Source organism: Podarcis melisellensis (assembly GCF_964234715.1).
Source record: "Podarcis melisellensis genome assembly, chromosome: 6".
NCBI lineage: Eukaryota > Metazoa > Chordata > Lepidosauria > Squamata > Lacertidae > Podarcis > Podarcis melisellensis.
The window spans coordinates 53,430,914-53,451,464 of record NC_138538.1 but is presented as its reverse complement, the minus strand read 5'-3'; the positions used below and the strand labels follow the sequence as shown (position 1 = coordinate 53,451,464).

Below are 20,551 nucleotides of genomic sequence, written 5' to 3'. Positions count from 1 at the left end.
ATAAACACGCTTGGGCTTGTGCTGTTGATCAAACTCAAGCGTCTGCAACTTAGCCTGGTGGTGTTCCTTCTGCTTCAGTTTCTGTGGCTTCTTGTGTGACAATTTTGCAAGGCTCCCACTTTCTCTCTTTGAGCCCTAGGACAGTAGTGAAGAAAGGAGTACAAGAGGCAAAAGGTTCCTACTCAGAGGCAGCCAGCACATCAGGAGGAAGAGGGTTCTGCCTTGTCTCCTGTGGTGGTGCCCTGGCTCTGGAATGCCTCCCCAAAGAGAGATACCTGGTGACAAAATTTCAATCTTGCACCCCCTGGCTGAAGACCTCCCTATTTGCCTAATGGTTTTAGGTGACCTTTTAGTCGGATTTTGCCCTTCCACTGAACTTTTGCATGTTCAGTTTGCCTCATATGTGTTTGCTGTATAGTCATAGCTAGATTGGCTGGGATTTTTTTTCTTTTTGTTTTAAAAACAACATTGTTCTTATAAATCGGCTGAGTACTTTTACTCTCACCTTTGTACACTGCCTTAGAACCCTCTCTATAAAGGAGTGCCTAAGAACAATTTAGTAGGTGCTTCCAGATGGGTGTTCCTTTTGGAACCAGATCTCCTAATGCATGAAAGCTTTTTTGCAGCAGCCACACAATGTCAGCATCAAAATACCAACCCATACCCAACACAATCCGGACTTACCCTTCCTCTGGAAAATGAGGTGGCCCTGGTCTCAGCTGACCAGTTTGCAAATTAAGCCCCAGCCTAGAAACATGCTAAAAAAATAGAACAGCTTAATCCTTGATATACTAGCTATTCAGTTACAGAAAGCTTTTGACTTGATTAGAAGACAGCAGTCTGAGGTGCCAGGAGGATCACACTTGCTATCTGAAGAGGGTTTCCGCTGAAGCCACCCTTGGCTCAGAACCAGGCCTGTGCAGGTAGATGGGGGAAGCTGGGTACAATTGCCCTGGGCTTTGGAGGGCTAAGCTGGCCAGGGGAGGGCAGGCCAGGGGCATGCTGGACTTACGCTGCCAGGCCAGGCCTCAGAGAAGCTCTGCATGGGCCTGCTGAGAACTGCAGCAACACTAGACCCAGCAAGCATTCTTGACTGCTGAATGTCACCTGTGTGTAGTGTAGAGTGTCAGATTAGCACCTGGGAGACCAGGGTTCACAGGACATAAAAGTTCACTGAGCAACCATGGGCCACTCACTGCCTCTCAGTCTAGCCTACCTCATAGGGTTGTGGGGAGAAAATGCGGCAATGTGTGCCACCTTGAGGTCCTTGGATAAATAAAAAAAAGGAGGGTGTATGTGTGTGTAAGGGCCACTTCTCAGCCTCTCTTGGGTCTAGCAATCTAAAATGCCAAGCCTCCAGACACATGAAACAAAAAATAGACGAGGGGATGTGCAAAGTGTATCCCCCCCCTTTAACACAGCCCCTTTCACATGCACCCAGCTTTCTGAGTAAGGAGCGTGTCTTCGTCCCTGACGCGCCTCATAGCAGAGCCCTCCTTTGCCCCAGTCTATGTTCCCGTCGGAGAATGCCTCGCCCCGATCTTTCGCATCTTTCCTTTCGGGATCTCTCTCCCCTCCCTCCCGGGAGTCCCGTCTGGCTCTACCTTGAGCTCCGCGGCGCTTTGTTTGTGCACCAAGCGCCCTCTTGCGGCAGGAGCCGCCCTCTCCAGGCTTGGCCGCCGCCAAGTCGCAGGCGGGATGGGAAAGAAAAGTTTGGGAAAGTTTGGAAGTTGCTGCGAAGTTGTTTCTTTTTTCCCCCTTTTCTCCCTTCTTTTTGGCCTCCTGGCTTTTCCTCGCCGTGTTTGAAAACTGACATGATGACATCCACAGCAGTGCCCGCCTTCCTGTGCCTGTTCAAATAGCATTCCCTCCGTCTCTCGCCATCTCAAACCCGGGATCGGCACCACCTCCGCCCCCCCCCCCCGCAGACAAACCTTGACTCTCCCACCTCCTTCCTTCTGAAGGCGGAGAGGGGGGGCGGGTAGAGACCCAAGCAACTCCTGGGCAGCGCAGAAAGTTTACCGCGCCGAAGAGTCCCATTGCCCCCCAAGCATGATAGAGGCTCAGGATCAACGCCGGGACCCCCAGGATCGCCCTTGTGGGGCCATTTAAGTCCCCACTCTCTTTTTTTGCAAGCTTTCTTCAGCTGCTCCCTCTTCCCTTCCTTCTTCTTATTATTTTATTTTTGCACTTGTCAGATGCGGACGGGACCGTGGCCGGGACCGAAGCACCCGAGGCGAGACCGGGCGGAGAGTTCCCTCTGAAGGCAGCCGACAAGGCGGGTCCCCCGGGAGGAGCAGGATGCAGCCCCACCTGGCGCTGATGTGCTTGGCTGTCGTCGGGGGGGTGCTGCCGGTGTCGGCGCGCCCGGAGCCCAGGAGGCGCCAGCAGATGGACCCAGGGCGCTGCGAGCTGCCCCGATCGGTGAGCTGGAGGGGAAGGGAAGGAGGAGGCCCGGGGGTCGGGGTGGGGGGTCAGTGGTTGCTGGCGCAGAGGCAGCGCCACATGCCATCGCCAACTTTGGGACTCTCCTTCTTCTACTACTGCGATGGTCCCCATCGACGACCCATAGTGCCGGTGCCCCTTTCTAAAGTTTCTGAAGATACCCCCCCCCCCGCGCGCGCAACATCCGCACTACACTAAGGCGCGGGCCAATTACGCGGATCAGTTCCTGCCTTTCCTGGCTGCTCCTGGGTGTCCTAGCGAGGAACCCCTCTGCAAGGGGAGAGGGAGCGAGATCGATGGATATGGCTTCTACTAGGGAGCGCCGATCGTCCGCCCCCCAGGGAGGCAGAGGTTGTGCCCCTCGACACCTGAGGAAGTGGGGTGGGATCGAGCGAGCAGGTTTGGGGAAAGGAAGCGATGCCCTTCTTTCCTTCTGCGGGTTGCACAGCCCCGAACACACTGCTGGCGTGAAACAGGAGTAGTTGGACTACTACCGGTCAGGACACTTTGCCTTCCCGTCCTTGGGTACCACTTAGCAAGAAATCTTTCTCGCCCTTCTGCTCCTCCTCTATGGAGGTGCCCGCAAAACAATCAGATTTCTCACATAACTTGCAAAATAGTTAATGCCAGATAAAGGACTGGAACCCTATTCCCAGAGTTCAAGAAACATTGGCAAATTAGTTGAGATTTGCCAGGGAACCCTTTATCTCCTCCCGTGTGTGGCAAGCTTGTCAACTTCCCCATTGCCACAATTTCATATTTCGACAGTCTCACAGAAGCTTTAGATCTCCGGAGGGATATTGATTTCCTGCAAGATCCTGTTAGTTATGTTGAAATCTTCAATTTTCTGCACTGAATAGGCTAGGGCTATGGGTTGTATTCAACTTTCATAGACAATGTAATGAGGTTTTTGTTTTGTTTTTTTTAAAAAATGCTGCTTGTAAGTTATGGTTTATAGGAACAATTCAAAAGGGCAGTCAATGGGGGATTGTATAGGAGAATTCCCCTGCAGAGTTATCCATATTTGTCTACAAACAAATTTGCTCCAAGCTGAAACTTTACATTGTATAGCACAGTGGGTTTCTGTAAATATCAAATGAAGGAATAAATGACCAGAAGCTCTAACCCTGGGTTGGATTTCTGCCTAGATAGTTAAATGTGTAAAGATTCTTTGATCCAGTTTGAGGTATGAGTGTTTATGGGTGTGTATGGGTATATATCTTTTCAAAATCTCTCTCTCTCTCTCTCTCTCTCTCTCTCTCTCTCTCTCTCTCTCACACACACACACACACACACACACACACACAAAACAACCCCACACACGATGTAATGCTTGCATTCATTCTCACATGAATAAGATATTTCTGTGATTTTATACAATAATCCCCACTTCATAAAGGTTTTTGGTGTTTTTTTTAAAAAGATGCTTTGTTTTATTTATATCACTTAACTGTATTTGAATACCACTTAATTGTAAATAAAAGACTTCAGTTTTATTGGTATAATGATCTACTCAGTTTTACCACTCTTTTAATCACAAAGAATGTTAACTGGTTGATAAGGCATAACTAATCAGACAACTTTGAGCCTTCATCCTATATTTCCTGAATGCATGGTTATCTTTCTTTCCTGAATGCATGGTTTTTCTACTTCTCTGCTCACATGTTTAATTGCAGACTATGTGAGATTATGGATGCAATCCAGGATCCACTTAACCCAGAGAAGGTCATGCTGGGATAGTTTTACTGGTTTCAGTAGAATAACCGCAGCGTCGATGAACTCTGATTTGCAGTCATGCTTGACTTTCCATACACATACCATATCCACAGGCCTACACGTTGCACATTGCCGCTTCAGTCCTACCAGTCTTATACTGATTCCAATAGATAACTTGCTTTCATGCCAGCATGGTTAGGGCTAGGATATTGTGTACAATGGCAGCCCTCAAAACATTTTGCAAAGTTATGCCATAGGAAGTGATTTCAACCACAACGCTGATGGACAGTTCCTGTTTGCACCATTCCACCCCTCTCCCTGCCCCTTAACTGGTCCTGAATATACTTTTCTCAGCGCTTTACACCATGGATAGGCAAACTAAGGCCCGGGGGCCAGATCCGGACCAATTGCCTTCTCTATCTGGCCCGCGGATACTCTGGGAATCAGCATGTTTTTACATGAATAAAATGTGTCCTTTTATTTAAAATGCATCTCTGGGTTATTTGTAGGGTATAGGAATTCATTCATTCCCCCCCCCCCCAAATATATAGTCTGGCCCCCCCACAAGGTCTGAGGGATAGTGGACCGGCCCCCTGCTGAAAAAGTTTGCTGGTACCTGCTTTACACCCAACTGACTCTTGCCTTCTTTTTCATTCCCTTTTCCCTAGCAAAGAGACTTGAACTCTTTCCTCTGGACTATCCGGAGGGACCCTCCAGCCTATCTATTTGGAACAATCCATGTGCCTTACACACGCGTGTGGGACTTTGTCCCTGAGAACTCCAAGTCTGCTTTCCAAGCCAGTTCCAGTGTGTACTTTGAGCTGGACCTCACTGACCCCTACACCATTTCGGGCCTGGCCAGCTGTCAGCTGCTACCCCACGGGGAGAACTTGCAAGACGTGCTCCCCCGGGATCTTTACCACCGCCTCAAGCGCCACCTTGAGTACGTCAAATTGATGCTCCCTCACTGGATGACGCCCGACCAACGGGGGAAAGGTCTTTATGCCGATTACCTCTTCAATGCTATTGCTGGGAACTGGGAGCGCAAAAGGCCCGTCTGGGTGATGCTGATGGTCAACTCCCTCACGGAGACAGATATCCGTTCCCGTGGAGTGCCTGTATTGGACCTCTACCTGGCTCAGGAGGCAGAGAGGATGAAGAAAAGGACAGGAGCCGTGGAGAGGGTGGAAGAGCAATGCCATCCACTGAATGGGCTGAACTTCTCCCAGGTAAGGCGATGCAGGCCGTACACACACTTTCAAGAAGTCAAGTCTTAAGATAACCTTCTTCCTTAGAAAAATGACTCGTGTTAGGTTGGGCCAGGCAGAATCTTGAGACTGATATGAAAAAGAGACTAGTATGTCTCATATTTAGTTTCTGCTCATTACCTAGATTATTCTATGAGAACATGGGATGTTCATTCTTTCCTACTGGTTGTGTCTTGTTCTCAGCTACACACTGCGTATGAACCTAGGTGTTCATGGGCAAGGAAATGTGGTGTGTGTGTTTTTTTCTGATCGAGTGGCAAAATTCGTTTGAAAGCTTAGGGTGCTGTTCTTTCAGGGGGACCATAATATGTGTGCATACGCAGGCCCATCTGTGGCGTATGCTTGAGAAACATAATGCAGAGCAATGATGGAGGAGACATTGCCAACACAGAGGTGCCTCAGTTTCTCTCCGTCACACACATTGAACATGATACCAGGCTTTAAAACATGGTCATGTCCTAAAGGCAGAAGATAAGCCATTAGGTATATTCAACGCAAGGAAATGTCTGATGGTGTTAGACTTTTTGTAACAAGGATGGTTGTGTCTTGCTTTTTTAATTACGTGATACCCATAGAAAAATATACATGAAACCATGTCTCTCTACATGTTGAGTGCATACTGTGGATAACAGACATAGTATGAGAGCACATGATGCTTCCACAGTGCTGACCAGGTTGAGCTCTGGTCAGTATCTGAATGGGAGGCTACCTGAGGTTTGCCTAGGGAGGAGTGCATGTCTGCTGGCTTGAATTCCACCTTGAAGGAAGCATTGTGATTAAAATAAAATAAATAAATTAGATACCTTCTCCAATATGCGCACCATTCTGTGTACTCTTTCCTTTATATATTTCACCTGACTTACTTAGATGGGAAGTGAATTGCTTCCCAACCTGTCATACATAAAGCATAGCAGTTTGTTGATCCTGCAGCATTTTCTAGGAATCTCGTCACTTCCTGTTTTAAAGAGCTAAGGGAAAGAAGGGAGGAAAGTTCCTGGATGTGTTTACTGTTTTTATAGCTGTTTGTATATAGAGAGTAAAGAAGTGGCTTATGTAGTTATGAGGAGAGTTAACTTTAAATTTGTTGTGAAAGACAATGTGTTTATTTAAAAACTCTCTTTTGAAAAGCTTTTCTCTCTCCATTTCTGAGGGTAGATCTTGTCTTTGCTGACAGAATATAAGTCCATACTATATATTATTTAGGTTTAAGGGATTCACCAGCAGCTATTCTAAATTTAGTGGGGGGTTTTCTGCAATTGTTCGTGTTAAATCCAAAAGTCTTGGTTACCTGGCTTGTGTCTGTTTTTTTATCACATTTAAAATCAGAGATGTCCTCTATTTACAACAATACCCTCAGCACTGGACACTCTTTGCTTTCATAATCTATGTATCTTTCTTGATAATGGGTTTCAGATGTTTTTCTGAAGAAAAAAATTCTCTGCACTATTTTGGACAGAGTGGCTGTTTTCCATTAACAATCTCCAAAATATCACCTGTGAAAATATATAATTAGTTGATAGGTGTGCCAAAAATAGAAGGCTGGGTTGGAATAAAATGGGAAAAACATGCTAGCTGACACATGATTTACTAGTGCAGTGTATCCTGTTGGTGATGTTGGGCTTGCTGGACAAATAACATCAGTCCTTCTATGACCCCAGCAGAAATGTACACAACTCTGGGGAGAAAAGCATCAGGGACTTTTCTTGGCAATTTTTACAACTGTATGACATTCATTACATAACTCTCCAGAAGTTCCTTTTCAAATGAGATACTTATTTCAAGGCAGAACAAAAAGAGCAGAAGTGCTGTTTCTCCTCCCTTTGGGGAATTTCTCTTATTTCTATGGCTGTCAACTAATTAAACATTTTAGCCATCCAATCCAATATTTTACTCTGTTGGCAAATATATTCTTAAGACTGGTGTAATAATGGGATTGACTAATGCATGAACTATTGTCTTATCCCAGGGTTGCCAGCACACAAGTTAGTGTGGATGTTTAAAATGAGATTGCCATTCAATTTAATTTCCTTATTTAATATTTTCTATTAATTAGCAGACTAATCATGATACAAGTTATGTTTTAGGGATATTAAGCAGTTGCAAGATACTGTCAAGTTGAGAATCCTTTAACAAGGCATTAGTTTCAATTCAGGTCAAATCCAAACCCACTTTAAAAACCCAATCACTCAGTCACAATGAACAAACTCATCAACATTTTTGATCCTATTTATTTTTAAAGTGAACTGGATGTAAATCTTTCCAATTTTATTCATTTGAAAATTGAACAAGATACTTTTGACCCAGCTTCTTCCAAAGAGCTGTCAAGTTTTCTACACCAAGTACCCCCTACTTGAAACCAAGTTCAGAATAAGGAACCAGAAACCTAAGGTACCTCAGATGACACTGGGGCTCTATTAGGTTAAATAGTACTCTGATAAAAATGGATAGTTGGAAAGTTTTCAAATGCGAATTATATTACACATTTTCGTAGATGGGAGTATAGAGTTATTATTTTCATTAAAAGAAGAACCTCTTGGAGTGGGTCCTAATAATATTGATTTATTTTTGGTCCCTGATTTTAACTCTACCAACAATCACTCTGATACTGTTTTAGTCATCTTTTTAGCATAATGGAGATGATGATGATGATGAAGGAGGAGGAGGAGAGATAATAATCATATATTCAAGAAGGGGTTTGGCTTCTGAACAAAAGTTGCTTCTTCAGAACGTGCTGCTTAGTAAGGAAAGCTGAATAATCTCTGCCATTCAGGAAGAGTTTTAAAATCTCTTTCTCAAATGTGAAGTATTTGCTGCGGAAGTGTTACATTAGACATCACTACGCCTCCAGGGCAGCCACTGGCCTGTAGAACATGCTTTCATTTTGTTGGTGCAGGTCCTTGTGGAATAAGTGGAAGCGGTCAACAGCATATTGTGTGACCTCAAATTTGAAAAGTCCCTTTTAAAATTCCCCCTGATTGGGAAAGCAACGTATTCCAAAGTAACATGGGAGGAAAGAAAGCACAACTAGGCTTGCTGATCCTTTTCTGTCCTTTTTGGTGCTGTCTAAGAACTGGCTGCACTTGGCACCTGGCAGATTGCTCAAAGGGAGCAATTTGTAATGTTATCATTCTGTCTAGCAATCCTACTGCGTGGTGTATTATGGCCTTAATTGAAAGGAGTGGATTATGATGAACTAGATTTCCTCTCTTAATTCTAAATCTTGGATCTTCTCCTGAGAAACATATAATTAGTGGTATTAATGATGGAAATTAGAAAATGACCAGAGTTTGTATTCCAGTGGTATGTCTAGGCCGATGTGAACATCTGTGATCGTTTATAGCCCTGAATCTGTTATGGGCATCAGTTGAGTTCATTTTAACCTGCTTTCAGCATTACTTTAATTGTAATATATAATCTGAAAAATTTGGAAACAGAGTCCTAGAAAGCATGCTGTACTGAAACATCCTTAAGCATTTGTTTTCAATCTATCCAATTTTCAAACACTTACTGAGGGAAAATAAGTGGTTTGCTTCTCCTCCAGCCAGTCCCTCCCCTTCTCAAAGCGGTTAAGCTTCTTTCTTTCTTTTTTACCCTTTTCTCAAATTTCATGCTACTGGAAATTTAAATAGGATGAATGCATTGTGTCTGCTTAGTTGAAGTTGGCTTCTATTGGTTTCTGAAACAAAGTGAAGATGCTTTAAGGACAGGGAAGAAGATCCCAGCTTTGGAGCATCCACCACTACTTAAAATACGATGGGAGATTTTAGCGACATTTGTATCCCTGAAGCAGACTTCTATTGTATCATATTTAGTTATGCAAATTTGTCTATCCCAACCCAGTTTCCATGCCTGTGTGCTCTTGCCCAGCTCCTGCTTCATTCCAATTTCTATAGTGTCTTAGAATAGTGCTGTGAGAAGTAAGGTTACAGGGAACCAGGCAGAAGGCTTTCTCTGCAGTGGTGCCCGCCCTGTGGAAGACCCTCCCACCAGATGTCAAGGAAATAAACAACTATCTGACTTTTAGAAGACATCTGAGGGCAGCCCAGTTTAGGGAAGTTTTTAATGTTGGATCTTTTATTGTGTTTTTAATATCCTGTTGGAAGCTGCCCAGAGTGGCTGGGGAGGCCTGGCCAGATGGGGGGGGGGGATAAGTAATAAGTGATGATGATGATGATGATGATGATAGGATGCTGTAGAGGGGGGTATTTGCAGTTTGTGACTCATCAAGTCAAATCTATTCAACAGTCATGAGCCTGCTGGATGCCTGAAGTGCATTTGTGCAATCCCAAGCGTGTGGCAAAAAGAGAATTTGCTGAGCTCAACAGGCTGCCTTACACAGCTGGTGGCCTGCATTTGGCTCACTGGGCCACAAATTGCACATTTGACTTGGGGGCGGGGTTACAAGATCTGCTTGGGATATGGTACAAAAAGGTATTAAATCAGTACCTTTTATAACTTACTTCTCAAAGCTATTAAATACATTTATTCAAACTGAAGATATGTCTTTCCCCAGAACACCACAAGCCCATTGCGGACTGTTTCCTATGCCAACTGCTTATGCCCAAATGAAGTGGTTTGTCTCTAAGGCTGCAATCAAACTCCTGATCTGCCATGTTGGGATGGTTGAATGGGGTGGAAATCTCTTTCTGCTCATCTCAAAACAGCTCCTCTGGCCTCTGTCCACCTGCTGAAAGTGCAGGCAAACAGAATACCACTGGCAGGATTTCTGTCTGGGCATTCCAGGGGCAAGGGAGAGGGAGAGGCTGGATCCTGAGCTGGCCCCTCTGCTATGGCTTGATGACATCAGGCTCAATCTAGGCCCAATTCATTCTGCTGCCTGCAGCTTGGTATAGCATGGGGCAGGGTTTTGTGTGAGCTCCAGCCTTCTGCCCGTTCCTGGTTACCCCTGCCTCTCTTTATTTCAGCAACCCAATTTAGGTGAATGAAGTCGTTTTGATGCTGCTGCTGCAAATTACTCAGAGGTCTACAGCAGATCCCAATCTCTTTTCCAGCAAGTAGGTTTTGCTTGGCATCAAGAGTATGAATATATCATTATCATTATTATTACTATTTTGAATTATCAGACTCGGAAGATTCGTTGAACTCAATGGAATTAAGTTAGTGATAAAATTACCATCAATCTGATCTAGGCATGATTAAGTTTGGATCCAACCCAATTTATCTTCTTTTTCCTGAAAATGCACTAAATTAGGTGGGATTCCGTGGACACCCAGAACGTGTTTGAATGCAAAGGCTCACGAGATTGACTTGAATAGTTGATCTGGAGTAGGTGTGCACATATTCTGTCGGTGTAACCTGCCTTGTGATCTTCGGCAAAACGTGGCTTATGTGTTTCATGAATGAACAAGGCTCTTAGTCTCTCTTCCATGCATTAAACACAGAGGGCCAAAACAAAACAGATTCCTACATTGCCTATCATGAAGCAGCTCTGGGTGGTCGGAGGAGGCTCCATTTTCAAAGACTCAAAGCAGTGATGACCTGGGAGGGCTGTTTAACCCTTTAGCCTTGCACTGTTTCCCCCAAATCTACCCTGCCTCCCAAAGGTGCAATTAGCCCTGCTAGGGATCTAATAGCAGCTTCTTGGGGAGGAGGAAGCAGGGTCTAAAAAGCAGGACAATAAAAAGAACTAAGGATATCTCTCCCCAGCACCACTGGGGCAGGGGGGGATCTGATTATATTTCCCAAATCATATCTGTTCTAGACTAGAAAGAAAACTTTCTGGGGAATGAGCCATCCTTAGGTGCCAACAAAGGACATGTTGATGCTGTTGTAGCCTAACAGGACTTTAGTATTATTAGTATTAGTACAGTGGTACTTCGGGTTACGTACTTAATTCGTTCTGCAGGTCCATTCTTAACCTGAAACTGTTCTTAACCTGAAGCACCACTTTAGCTAATGGGGCCTCCTGCTGCGCCGCGCCACTGGAGCATGGTTTCTGTTCTCATCCTGAAGCAAAGTTCTTAACCTGAAGCACTATTTCTGGGTTAACAGAGTCTGTAACCTGAAGCGTATGTAACCTGAAGCGTATGTAACCTGAGGTACCACTGTATTGGTATTGGCATAATTTATTAATTACATTTGTATCCCAACTTTTCTCTAAGGAGCTCAAGGTGGCTTACATAATTTCCCTTTTCATTTTATCCCCACACAAACCTTGTGATGTAGGTTAGACTGTGGGTGTTTAACTGGTCCAAGTCCACCACATGAGCTTCATAGCTGAATGGGGATTTGAACTCTGGTCTCCCAGGTCCTAGTCCGATACTCTAACCACCACACCACACTGGTTCTCGCTGGCCCCACACTTGTGTGAGGTAAAAGTGTGCCACTGGTTTTCTCTCTCTTTCTTTAACATTAGGTTGGGCAGGCTTAACCATGGAAAAACATGGCTATCTCCCCCAGCCTCAAAACTTCAGGCCAGTCACCAGCACAGAGAACCCAGAAACTTGGTTTAAGTCTCCAACCTCTCCATCTTCATCCTCATTTCTTTCTTTCTGATTTTTCATGTTGCCTTTCTTTCATCTCCTATCACTGGCCCTTTGTATGCATCCTTAATCCGCCTGCAGTTGGAAGCTAAGCCTTTTAGCCTCTTGCTACATTTTTTCAAAAAGTTGCCTTGCTGAGGACTTGACATTAGCATCTTGATTTTTTAAATCTCTTCATTGAAATCCCTCTCCGTAGGGAATTAGGTTCTTTCTCCTTCGATGGGAAATATCTGCCCTGCCTGGTTTCGCCTTCCCTCTTTTATTTTTGCTCATGAATTCGGTTATCTAGATTGCATGATGTCAACCCATGGTGGAATAAATGCAAAAAACAGACAAAATATCAAAGTGGAATTGATTAGATCAAGGGCAACCTCAGTAGAAGAAAAAGAAAGTTTCCAAAGCTTGTCACCCCAGACTTCACACTTAGCCACTCCTGCCTTTTTCCTCTCTTCTTTTTGTGGATAGACAAATAAACTTTTTTGCTTGCTTCCCTCGGCATTAAGTGGCAGAAGTGGCTTTGTTAACAATGTCAGTCTTCATTTCCCAGCTCCCGCTGTTCTATCAAATCCTGAGACATGGCAGCTCTGATTACTCTATTGATAGAATTACAGAGGCTACAAGTGCTATTTAATGAAAGGCTGATGGGTGGCCCATCATATTTGGTCCCTGACAGATATCTGCACTCTCTAAGCTGGTCTCCGCATAGCAGAGCAGCAGGAAACATTAATATACACACAGGACCATATTTTGATGTGCCCTTTGGCTTCCTTTCCTTTCTTTCCCTTTTCCCTTTCAAAAGAGTTTAACAAGCAGAGAAAAGACAGCCAGATTCTTCACCGATGAAAAGTATCTGTTGAGTGAAGCTAAGCCTGAGAATGCAAAACATTTGGTGCACTAGAACTTGGGTACTATCTGCACTATATGTTCAAAGCTATATCATGCTACTTTTAACAGTTGTAGCTTCCCCCAAAGAGTTCTGGAAACTGTAGTTTGTGAAGGGTCCTGAGTGTTGTTCAGAGCAGTGCTTTTTTGGTGGGTACTCAAGGGTACTGTTATGAGAATTATAAGGTCTAAGATGTAAAATAAATATTCATAAATGTACCAGGCAAACACATACATGTCTGAAACAGTAAAGGAAAACAGTCCTGAAACCATTTTGTTTCTCCCAAATTGACCTCAAATGTTTCTCTGCAAGGAGGAAGGAAAAGGGAAAACCTCCCCATTGTATCTTTGCTAACAAATCCTGTCTTAAGGGCATATCTGTGCATGAATAGGGTGAGCCTGTGACCTGGATTCAGGAACTGAGCATTTACCATCACAAAAGAATGGCCAGGATGCCCAGGTAAAAGCAATCAGTGACCATTATCGGGTATCTTGGCAGACAGGCTTTCTGCTGTAGACTGCCCCTTCAGTGATGTATGTATGACGTATTGGGGGGGGGGTGGCCTTGAGCTAGAGGGTGGCAATTTAAAAAGTCTATATAAGAGCTTGCGCACCAATGTTCTGTATTCCTCCTCCCTGCTGCATAGGGTGGGTGGCATCCTGTTGCAACAGTTTAATAAAGATCAGGCTTACTAGCCACTTTGCTTCTCCATATTCTCTGGTTGGCCTCTGCTGTTTTCTCCTACTGATAGTGAACCTACATAAGGACTCTATATGGGTTCTTGGGTACCCCATAATGGAAAAGGAGCATTTTCTTTCTTATGACAGTACTCTATAAGAAAAGCACTGGTTAGGAGACCCCTATTTTCATGACAGACCTACAATTCCCAGAATTCCCCTGAGGAGAGAAATTGACTTGTTAAACCACACTGAGGGGAATAGGAATCTCCAAACAACACTCAGCACATTTATCAAACTGCAGATCCCAGGATTCTTTGGGGGACGCCATGACTGTTTAAAGTGGGGTCATAGTGCTTTAAATGTGTAGTGCAGATGGGGCTGTCCTATGCATGATACTGAGTAAGCATGGAAACAAGGTCTAATGTGAGACCTGAAACAAAAGATTGCTGTGTGGAGTGTTTCTGTTCAAGATTCCATCTAGCTATGCCCTCTTACAGGATACTCCCTTCCCTTACCTCCATAGTCTGGTACTTTTTTTTCTTCTCCAGTGCAGGCTTGGGAAGGTAACACAGAGAACATATTTCACATTGGCAAAACTGAGACTTTGGCAAAAGAGCTCCCTGACACATTAGACCTTTTCCTGTGCTTTGCAAAAGTTTCCTAGCAAGTACTACAGACATGTCCAGGGACACCTTTACTTCTTATCACATGCATGGATTTATTTGGGTGAAAATCTGGTAGGGGTTAAGTGTTTGGAAAATATTTTCTTGTTCATGGAAAATCAAGACTGCAAACCATGTTTTAGTCAAGGCATCAGAGATATTTCCATATCTAGGTCAAGCATTACATGTCACATGGAATATTTATTACATTTTAAAAGGGAAATAAATGCATAGTTTTGTGGACCCTCTTTTTGAATTATGGTGCTGGAGGAGACTCTTGAGAGTCCCATGGACTTCAAGAAGATGAAACTATCAATTCTTAAGGAAATCAGCCCTGAGTGCTCACTGGAAGGACAGATCTTGAAGATGAGGCTCCAATGTTCTGGCCACCTCATGAGAAGAGCAGACTCCCTGGAAAAGACCCTGATGTTGGGAAAGATTGAGGGCACAAGGGGAAGGGGACGACAGAAGAAAAGAGGGTTGGACAGTGTTCTTGAAGCTATGAACATGAGTTTGACCAATCTGTGTGAGGCAGTGGAAGACAGAAGTGCCTGGCGTGCTCTGGTCCATGGGGTCACGAAGAGTCGGACACGACTAAACAACAAGTGGACTCTCTAAGGTTGCAATCCCTTCCACATGGTACTCCTGATTCTTTAATGTCCTCTTGGAAAGAAGAGTTCGAGGAAGACCTATACAGAAGGGCACTGTGTTGTGATCAGTATGGTGATGCTGTTTACATGATCATTCAGGGGGAAAACAATAAGCAGAAAACACCATTTGCTCGGTGGATGGACATGTTATGACTCCTATTCAAAGATAGGATTCATTCATTGCCTGCCATTTGCTTGCAATCCTGTGCATTACTTGCAGGTAAATCCCATTGGGTTCAGTGGGTGTTACTCCCAGCTGAGCATGCATAGGATGGCAGCCCAAGTCCCCTGATCTCTTGTCTGTAGGATGATGACAGTAACCTACCCTTCTTGGCCTCACAAGGAGGTTGTGGCTATAAATGCATTGCAGATTGTGAGGTTCTCAGATAACAAGGTAATGGAGTCTCCATAAGCCCCTAAGATAGAAAGGGTTTGATCCTTGGACAGGATGTTAGAGCTTTGGCAAAATCCTTCCTTTTAAGGTCAACAAGAAAGGACAACTAGAATAAATGTTACAAACAGAAAAGCTGCTTATCAGCCCTTGTTTACCTCTTTATATCCTTATCCCTATGTGTGGAAATTGCAAATCCCATCCTAGAAACTCTGGCATAAGTTTAGTGTAAAAGAAAGCTTTGCTTGTTCCCTAGACCAAGATATTCCAAGAAGGGGTGGGGGTGGCATCCTTAGACCGTATATAGTTACATATGAGAAGTGATTCATCTGCTAAGAAATAGCATTGGTGGTATTTTGTGTGCATGTGAACAATAGCAAAGTATAATTTCTGCTTTTTTACACCTGCTTTTGAGCTGGAGGCATTAATGACAAAATTGAATAGTGCTGGTAATTAGAACATTTTCAAAGTGGGATCATAGTGCCTTAAATGTGTAGTGAAGAACAAATGTCTCCTTGTGTATTAGAAAGCTGGCTTCACAATATGTGAACTGGATGCAAAACCTATTCATACACACATGCCAGTGGACATTGTTTTGCTACCTAGAGACGCTCTCCATCTCAGAAACATATTTTGCAGAAGGCATCATTTCCTAAGACCCTACCTGCTTTACCACTGTTGAACTAAATAAGAAAATTAATATGCTATGCTAAAGTTATCTCCACCTGGGCAGATTTATGACCACATTATATGTGCTGTTCCCTGATGTAAGAAATGCATGAGACCCAGAAAACCTGAAAATGTAACTTGCAAATAAAATTACAAGAATTTTACAGTATTCATTAACCTCCACCTACAAAGCTTTAGGCTACAAAGCAACCTTCGAAAGGGTAACTTCTTTAAGATGCAAATGGTAGGCAATCCTATTTTTAAAAAGATTTGGAAATTTATGAGAGATCGAGTGATGTGTGGGATCCAGGATTCGGCTGTCCTTGTGAGCTGCATTCTTCCAGTACTCCATTGCTTCCTTAAAAGGCTCAGGAAAAATAAAGGTGAATGCATTTACCGGTAGTTTTACAGTGGTGCAGAAGTCAGTAATTGAGAAAATGATAAAACTTGGACTAAATTTTGAGATACCCTTTTTAAATGTCATTATTTTGGGGGTGGGCTGGGCTAGTATAATAAACACTTTGGGTTGGTCTCCTAGTTATTTTTTCACCAATATAGTCCTAACTAATACAATGCATGCAAGATCAGGAGCATAATTAAAAAATAAAATAAAAACAAATTATACCCTCCATACCCTCCAAGTGGCCCGGTTTTAAATATATTTTAATCACCCTAACAGCACATCATGTGCTGATATGTTGAGAGAGAATGTACACATCTATGCCTATATGCATGTACCCTTGTAAGACGACAGATGTGGAAATGCAGCTTGTTCTGCATTTCATTTCACAATGAAATGTGCACAGACACTCCTTGTGTACAGCAGAAGTTTTCTGTTTGTGATCTAGTTTATATAACACCAGCAACAGGAAAAGCATCTGTTGTACCATCATCTTTGTTAGGAAGTCTCAGTTTGATACCCGTATATCATCAAAATGAAAATAGATGGCGTTATATGCTAAATTTCATGTTGCATCACTGGTAGGGATTCATAGAGATCCTTTTGCTTCTGGAGGAGTGCATCCTGCGATTTAGGTTTTAGAAGCCATCAAATAAACCAAAATCTTTTTAAAGCCATGAAGTCTAAACATCATTTGGAAAAATGGTACTTAATTGCTGGGTGACTATTGTGGTACTTGCTGAATGTATGGCTGCCAGAGCTTGTCCCCTCCCCCCCCCCATTGTATTTGTCTTCCAGCTTCATAAATACAGTTTGAACAACTTTCAAACAAAAGGGAATTTTGCTACTTTTGTACGGCGTAAAAGTTTGGGATCTCACTCCTGGGTTTAGAGTGGGCAATGGCTATAACTGTGCTAATAACACATCCACAAAGCATGGTATTAGGCAAGCACTGAATATAGACATGAGTTAGGAAGCCAAGATAGAAGAAAAATGGAGGAGGGGAGGGAGAAGAAGCAGAAGGGGGATATTATTATTGAAGAAACCTAAGTATTATGCATACTGTTGCTTGAGCAACCCCAAAGGACATTGATAGTTCTTGGTTTGTTTTCTGCAACCAAGCACATTTTATTTGCCTTTGATTTTTTTCACAGACATTTGCCTTTATAGGTGGTAACATGAGAATAGCGACGGAATATTTATTTTACATTAGGCGCATATAATGGTCTCACTATGCAGAGGATGCAAAGTCAGCAAAGGGAATGGGGAAAAGCGAGAATGGAGAAAACTGCAAATTTGCTGTTACTGGAAGCCTTTGTAGGCCTATCCTGCATCTAATCTACAATTTTTAAAAAAGATGAAGCAAAACAGTGGGTTTTATTCCACCTAAGTAAGCATCCATCAGACAGATTGGTAACATGGTGAAGCCAAAGGGAATCTGAATTTAATCAATCTACACTAGTTTATAAAAGCTAAAGATTTCATTCCATGAATGTAACTTTAAAAATGTAATTAGGATTTAACCCCCCCCCCAAAAAAACACAACACAGAATCACAACCTACAAATCATAGAACTGCCTTTAGACCTAAGTGAGGTCACCAGCTTGTTCTTTATCTTGAGAGTTATTTATACTTCAAAGAATAGCTTTGATAAAATAATTAAAACTGAATTCTTCAGGGCCTATGCAGTTTCTGCACAGGCTAAGTTTGTTGCTAGGGAGAGGCCATAACTCATTGCTTTGCAGGTCCCTGTTTCAATCCCTGGCATTTCCAAGTAAACAGGATGAGTTGAGCAGCTGTTGTGTAAAACCGCTGTATGAGACCAGGTAGATTGGCGGCTGCCAATCCGAAGAGACAATATTGGGCTAGATGAACAAATATTCTGACCTAGTATGTGGCACATTTCTCTGCTCCTGGCTCATTAGATCCTTGGAAGCCACAAATATCCAATGTGGCTCCTGCCTCCACTTTGACCCCCTACCAAACTGTATGGCAGGTAGAAACAACTGCATGTTCCCTTATCAAAATCAGCCAAGATTCAAATCAGGAGATTCCTGGGGAGAGAGGAGAAGGGGAAATATTATTTCAGCCGTGCCAAGGGGTACTAGGGTCTGAACCTGGTAGCTTCTGCATGTCAAGCAAGTCCTTTGCCACAGTCCTCTTCCTTCCTCATTCTCTCACTTCCGATATCCCATTCATTCTTACTGGTTTAGTCCTGATATACATAGTTGTAGGTCATGCTAGGGTGTTTGCCTGGGTCAGGGCCTAGCCAACCACTTTCTCATTTTGCCCTTGCTATTGGTTCCTCCTTGTGTCCCAGTCTGTGATCATGTCTATCTGTCTGTCTGTCTGTCTGTCTGTCTGTCTGTCTGTCTGTCTGTTTGTCTGCTTGCCTGCCTGACTTCTTGCATTCTCAGTCCAGCCCCCAACCTCCCAATTTTCATTTGAATTGACTTTTTGCTCCCATTGTTACACCTGAACCACCCCAATTTCAACAATTATCAGGAGGATGTGAAGTCAGGGTAAGTGGCAGCAATGCCGCTAAAACAGGAGTCCGGCTTTGTGGCCTCATGGTTGGTGATGCTAATACCTTACCTTCCTCGTCTCACCTAAGTGCTAGAACTAAGCATAGAGAAAACAGAAAGAAAAGGTAAGAGGACCTTTCATCTAGAGGACATAGTAGGTGGAAAACCTTCCAGCAATGCATTATGTCAGACATTTTCCAAAACGCTGTCTGCTTCATATCACATTATGCATTTAGAGTAGTGACATTCTGCTGACACAGGGAAATGTGAGTTCCCATGATATTCTTCTTCAGTAGCATCAATTCCTTAAGAAGTGAAACCCCTCTTGCATATTTTGATGCAGGTACAAATGTAGGGCTTACAGTATTTTAAAAAACCCACTTATCTTCGGCTCAACAAGAAGCCATCTGGACTTGTAATGTTTGGCATCTCTGGTGCTAGATACAGGTTATTTTCTCAGGCTAACAATATAGGCTTATCCACACTTCCTCTCATCCTGCAGCTGTGCCCCAGGGTATACTGATCTTTAGAACTCAATTGGAGCAAACAGCAATTTGGGTTTTCTCGGAATTGAGTTTTTCTCTGATTTAGCACTAAAGAGTGGGTTTTCCCTGGGGAAAGAGGAGGGCAAGGGGAAAACCACTCACACCCATGTTTTCTAGGCACAGGACAAGAGGAAGTATGGACAAGCCCTCTAGAAATCTATACAAGCCCATAAATGATTCTGCTGAAGTCTTCTTAATGTAAAGTGAAATAGAGAAGCCTGCATTGTTCCTTAAGTAGTGGTTGAGGGGAGGGGGTGTATAATTAAGCAGGCTATGGGGATGGGGAGCAACCTCCAGCTACTTCTTGTCTGAGAAAAGGATTGAAAGGGTCAAGGGTCCAAGAGAAGGGGGCACACTTGGATTTGTGATGCTGTCTGGGTTTAGCATTTCAGTTTTTGCGGTGGTGCTGACTGACCGTGTTGACTTTTCCTTCTTTCCCCCCCAGCTAATAGTGCGAGTCCAAAATAAGGTTTTTCTTTATTAAATCAAGTGACTTGGCTGTGAAAGGGGACATATTGCATGGGATATAACTCAAGTCTCACTTTCAAAGGCATTCATTGCGTTCTTAGTGAAGCAGTTTAGCAGGGTGTCCGGAGAGACCAGAGACTAATATATGTGCAGCTGAAACACTGCTTTGAGAAACTTAATAATTTCAACTGCCCTTCCCACCACTTTACATCTTTGTAAGGGTGCAGCACATGCTTATTTTTTCAAATGCTCTATTTACATCATAACAAAAGCCCCTCTGAAAAATAGATGTACTACTTTGCTTGCTTGCTTGCTTGTGGACCTTAATTTGATGGGGTGAGGTGGGGTTGAAGGTTCAGGGTCTGGAGAGAGTTATGGCCACTGAATCCATTTAAAAAAAAATACAGGGAGATGTAAACTGGATATTTTTCAAATCCACCCCCAGGAATTTCATGCTAACTCTTCATCCAGGCTTTGCAAATAGTTTGCACCTCTTGCAAATTTTGAAGGGGCAACTTAGGGCAAGCTGGAACTCTCCAGGTGTCACCCCTGACCATTGTCCATGCTGGCTGGGGATGATGGGAGCTGTGGTTCAGTATCACCTGGAGGGTCCACATGCCTGACCTAGCAGTCCACCCTAGCAGTCCACATATTTGCTAAGCTTACTGTGCCTCTAACTGGTTCTGCTCATGCAGTCAAAGTCATTATGCTCAATGTGTGGTGTGGAAAATGTGGGATAACACTCG

At 43.5% G+C, this 20,551-nt stretch overlaps 1 protein-coding gene across 1 annotated transcript in view; it reads left to right on the top strand.

Moving 5' to 3' along the window:
- The first annotated feature begins 1,685 nt into the window (after positions 1–1,685).
- Positions 1,686–20,551, top strand: part of TRABD2B (TraB domain containing 2B) — a 256,380-nt gene continuing 237,514 nt past the window's right edge. Inside the window, exons 1-2 of the mRNA XM_081913972.1 lie at positions 1,686–2,424; positions 4,830–5,390. Coding sequence (XP_081770098.1) covers positions 2,302–2,424; positions 4,830–5,390 — 684 coding nt within the window. The 5' untranslated portion in view covers positions 1,686–2,301. The remainder of the gene's footprint in view (positions 2,425–4,829; positions 5,391–20,551) is intronic.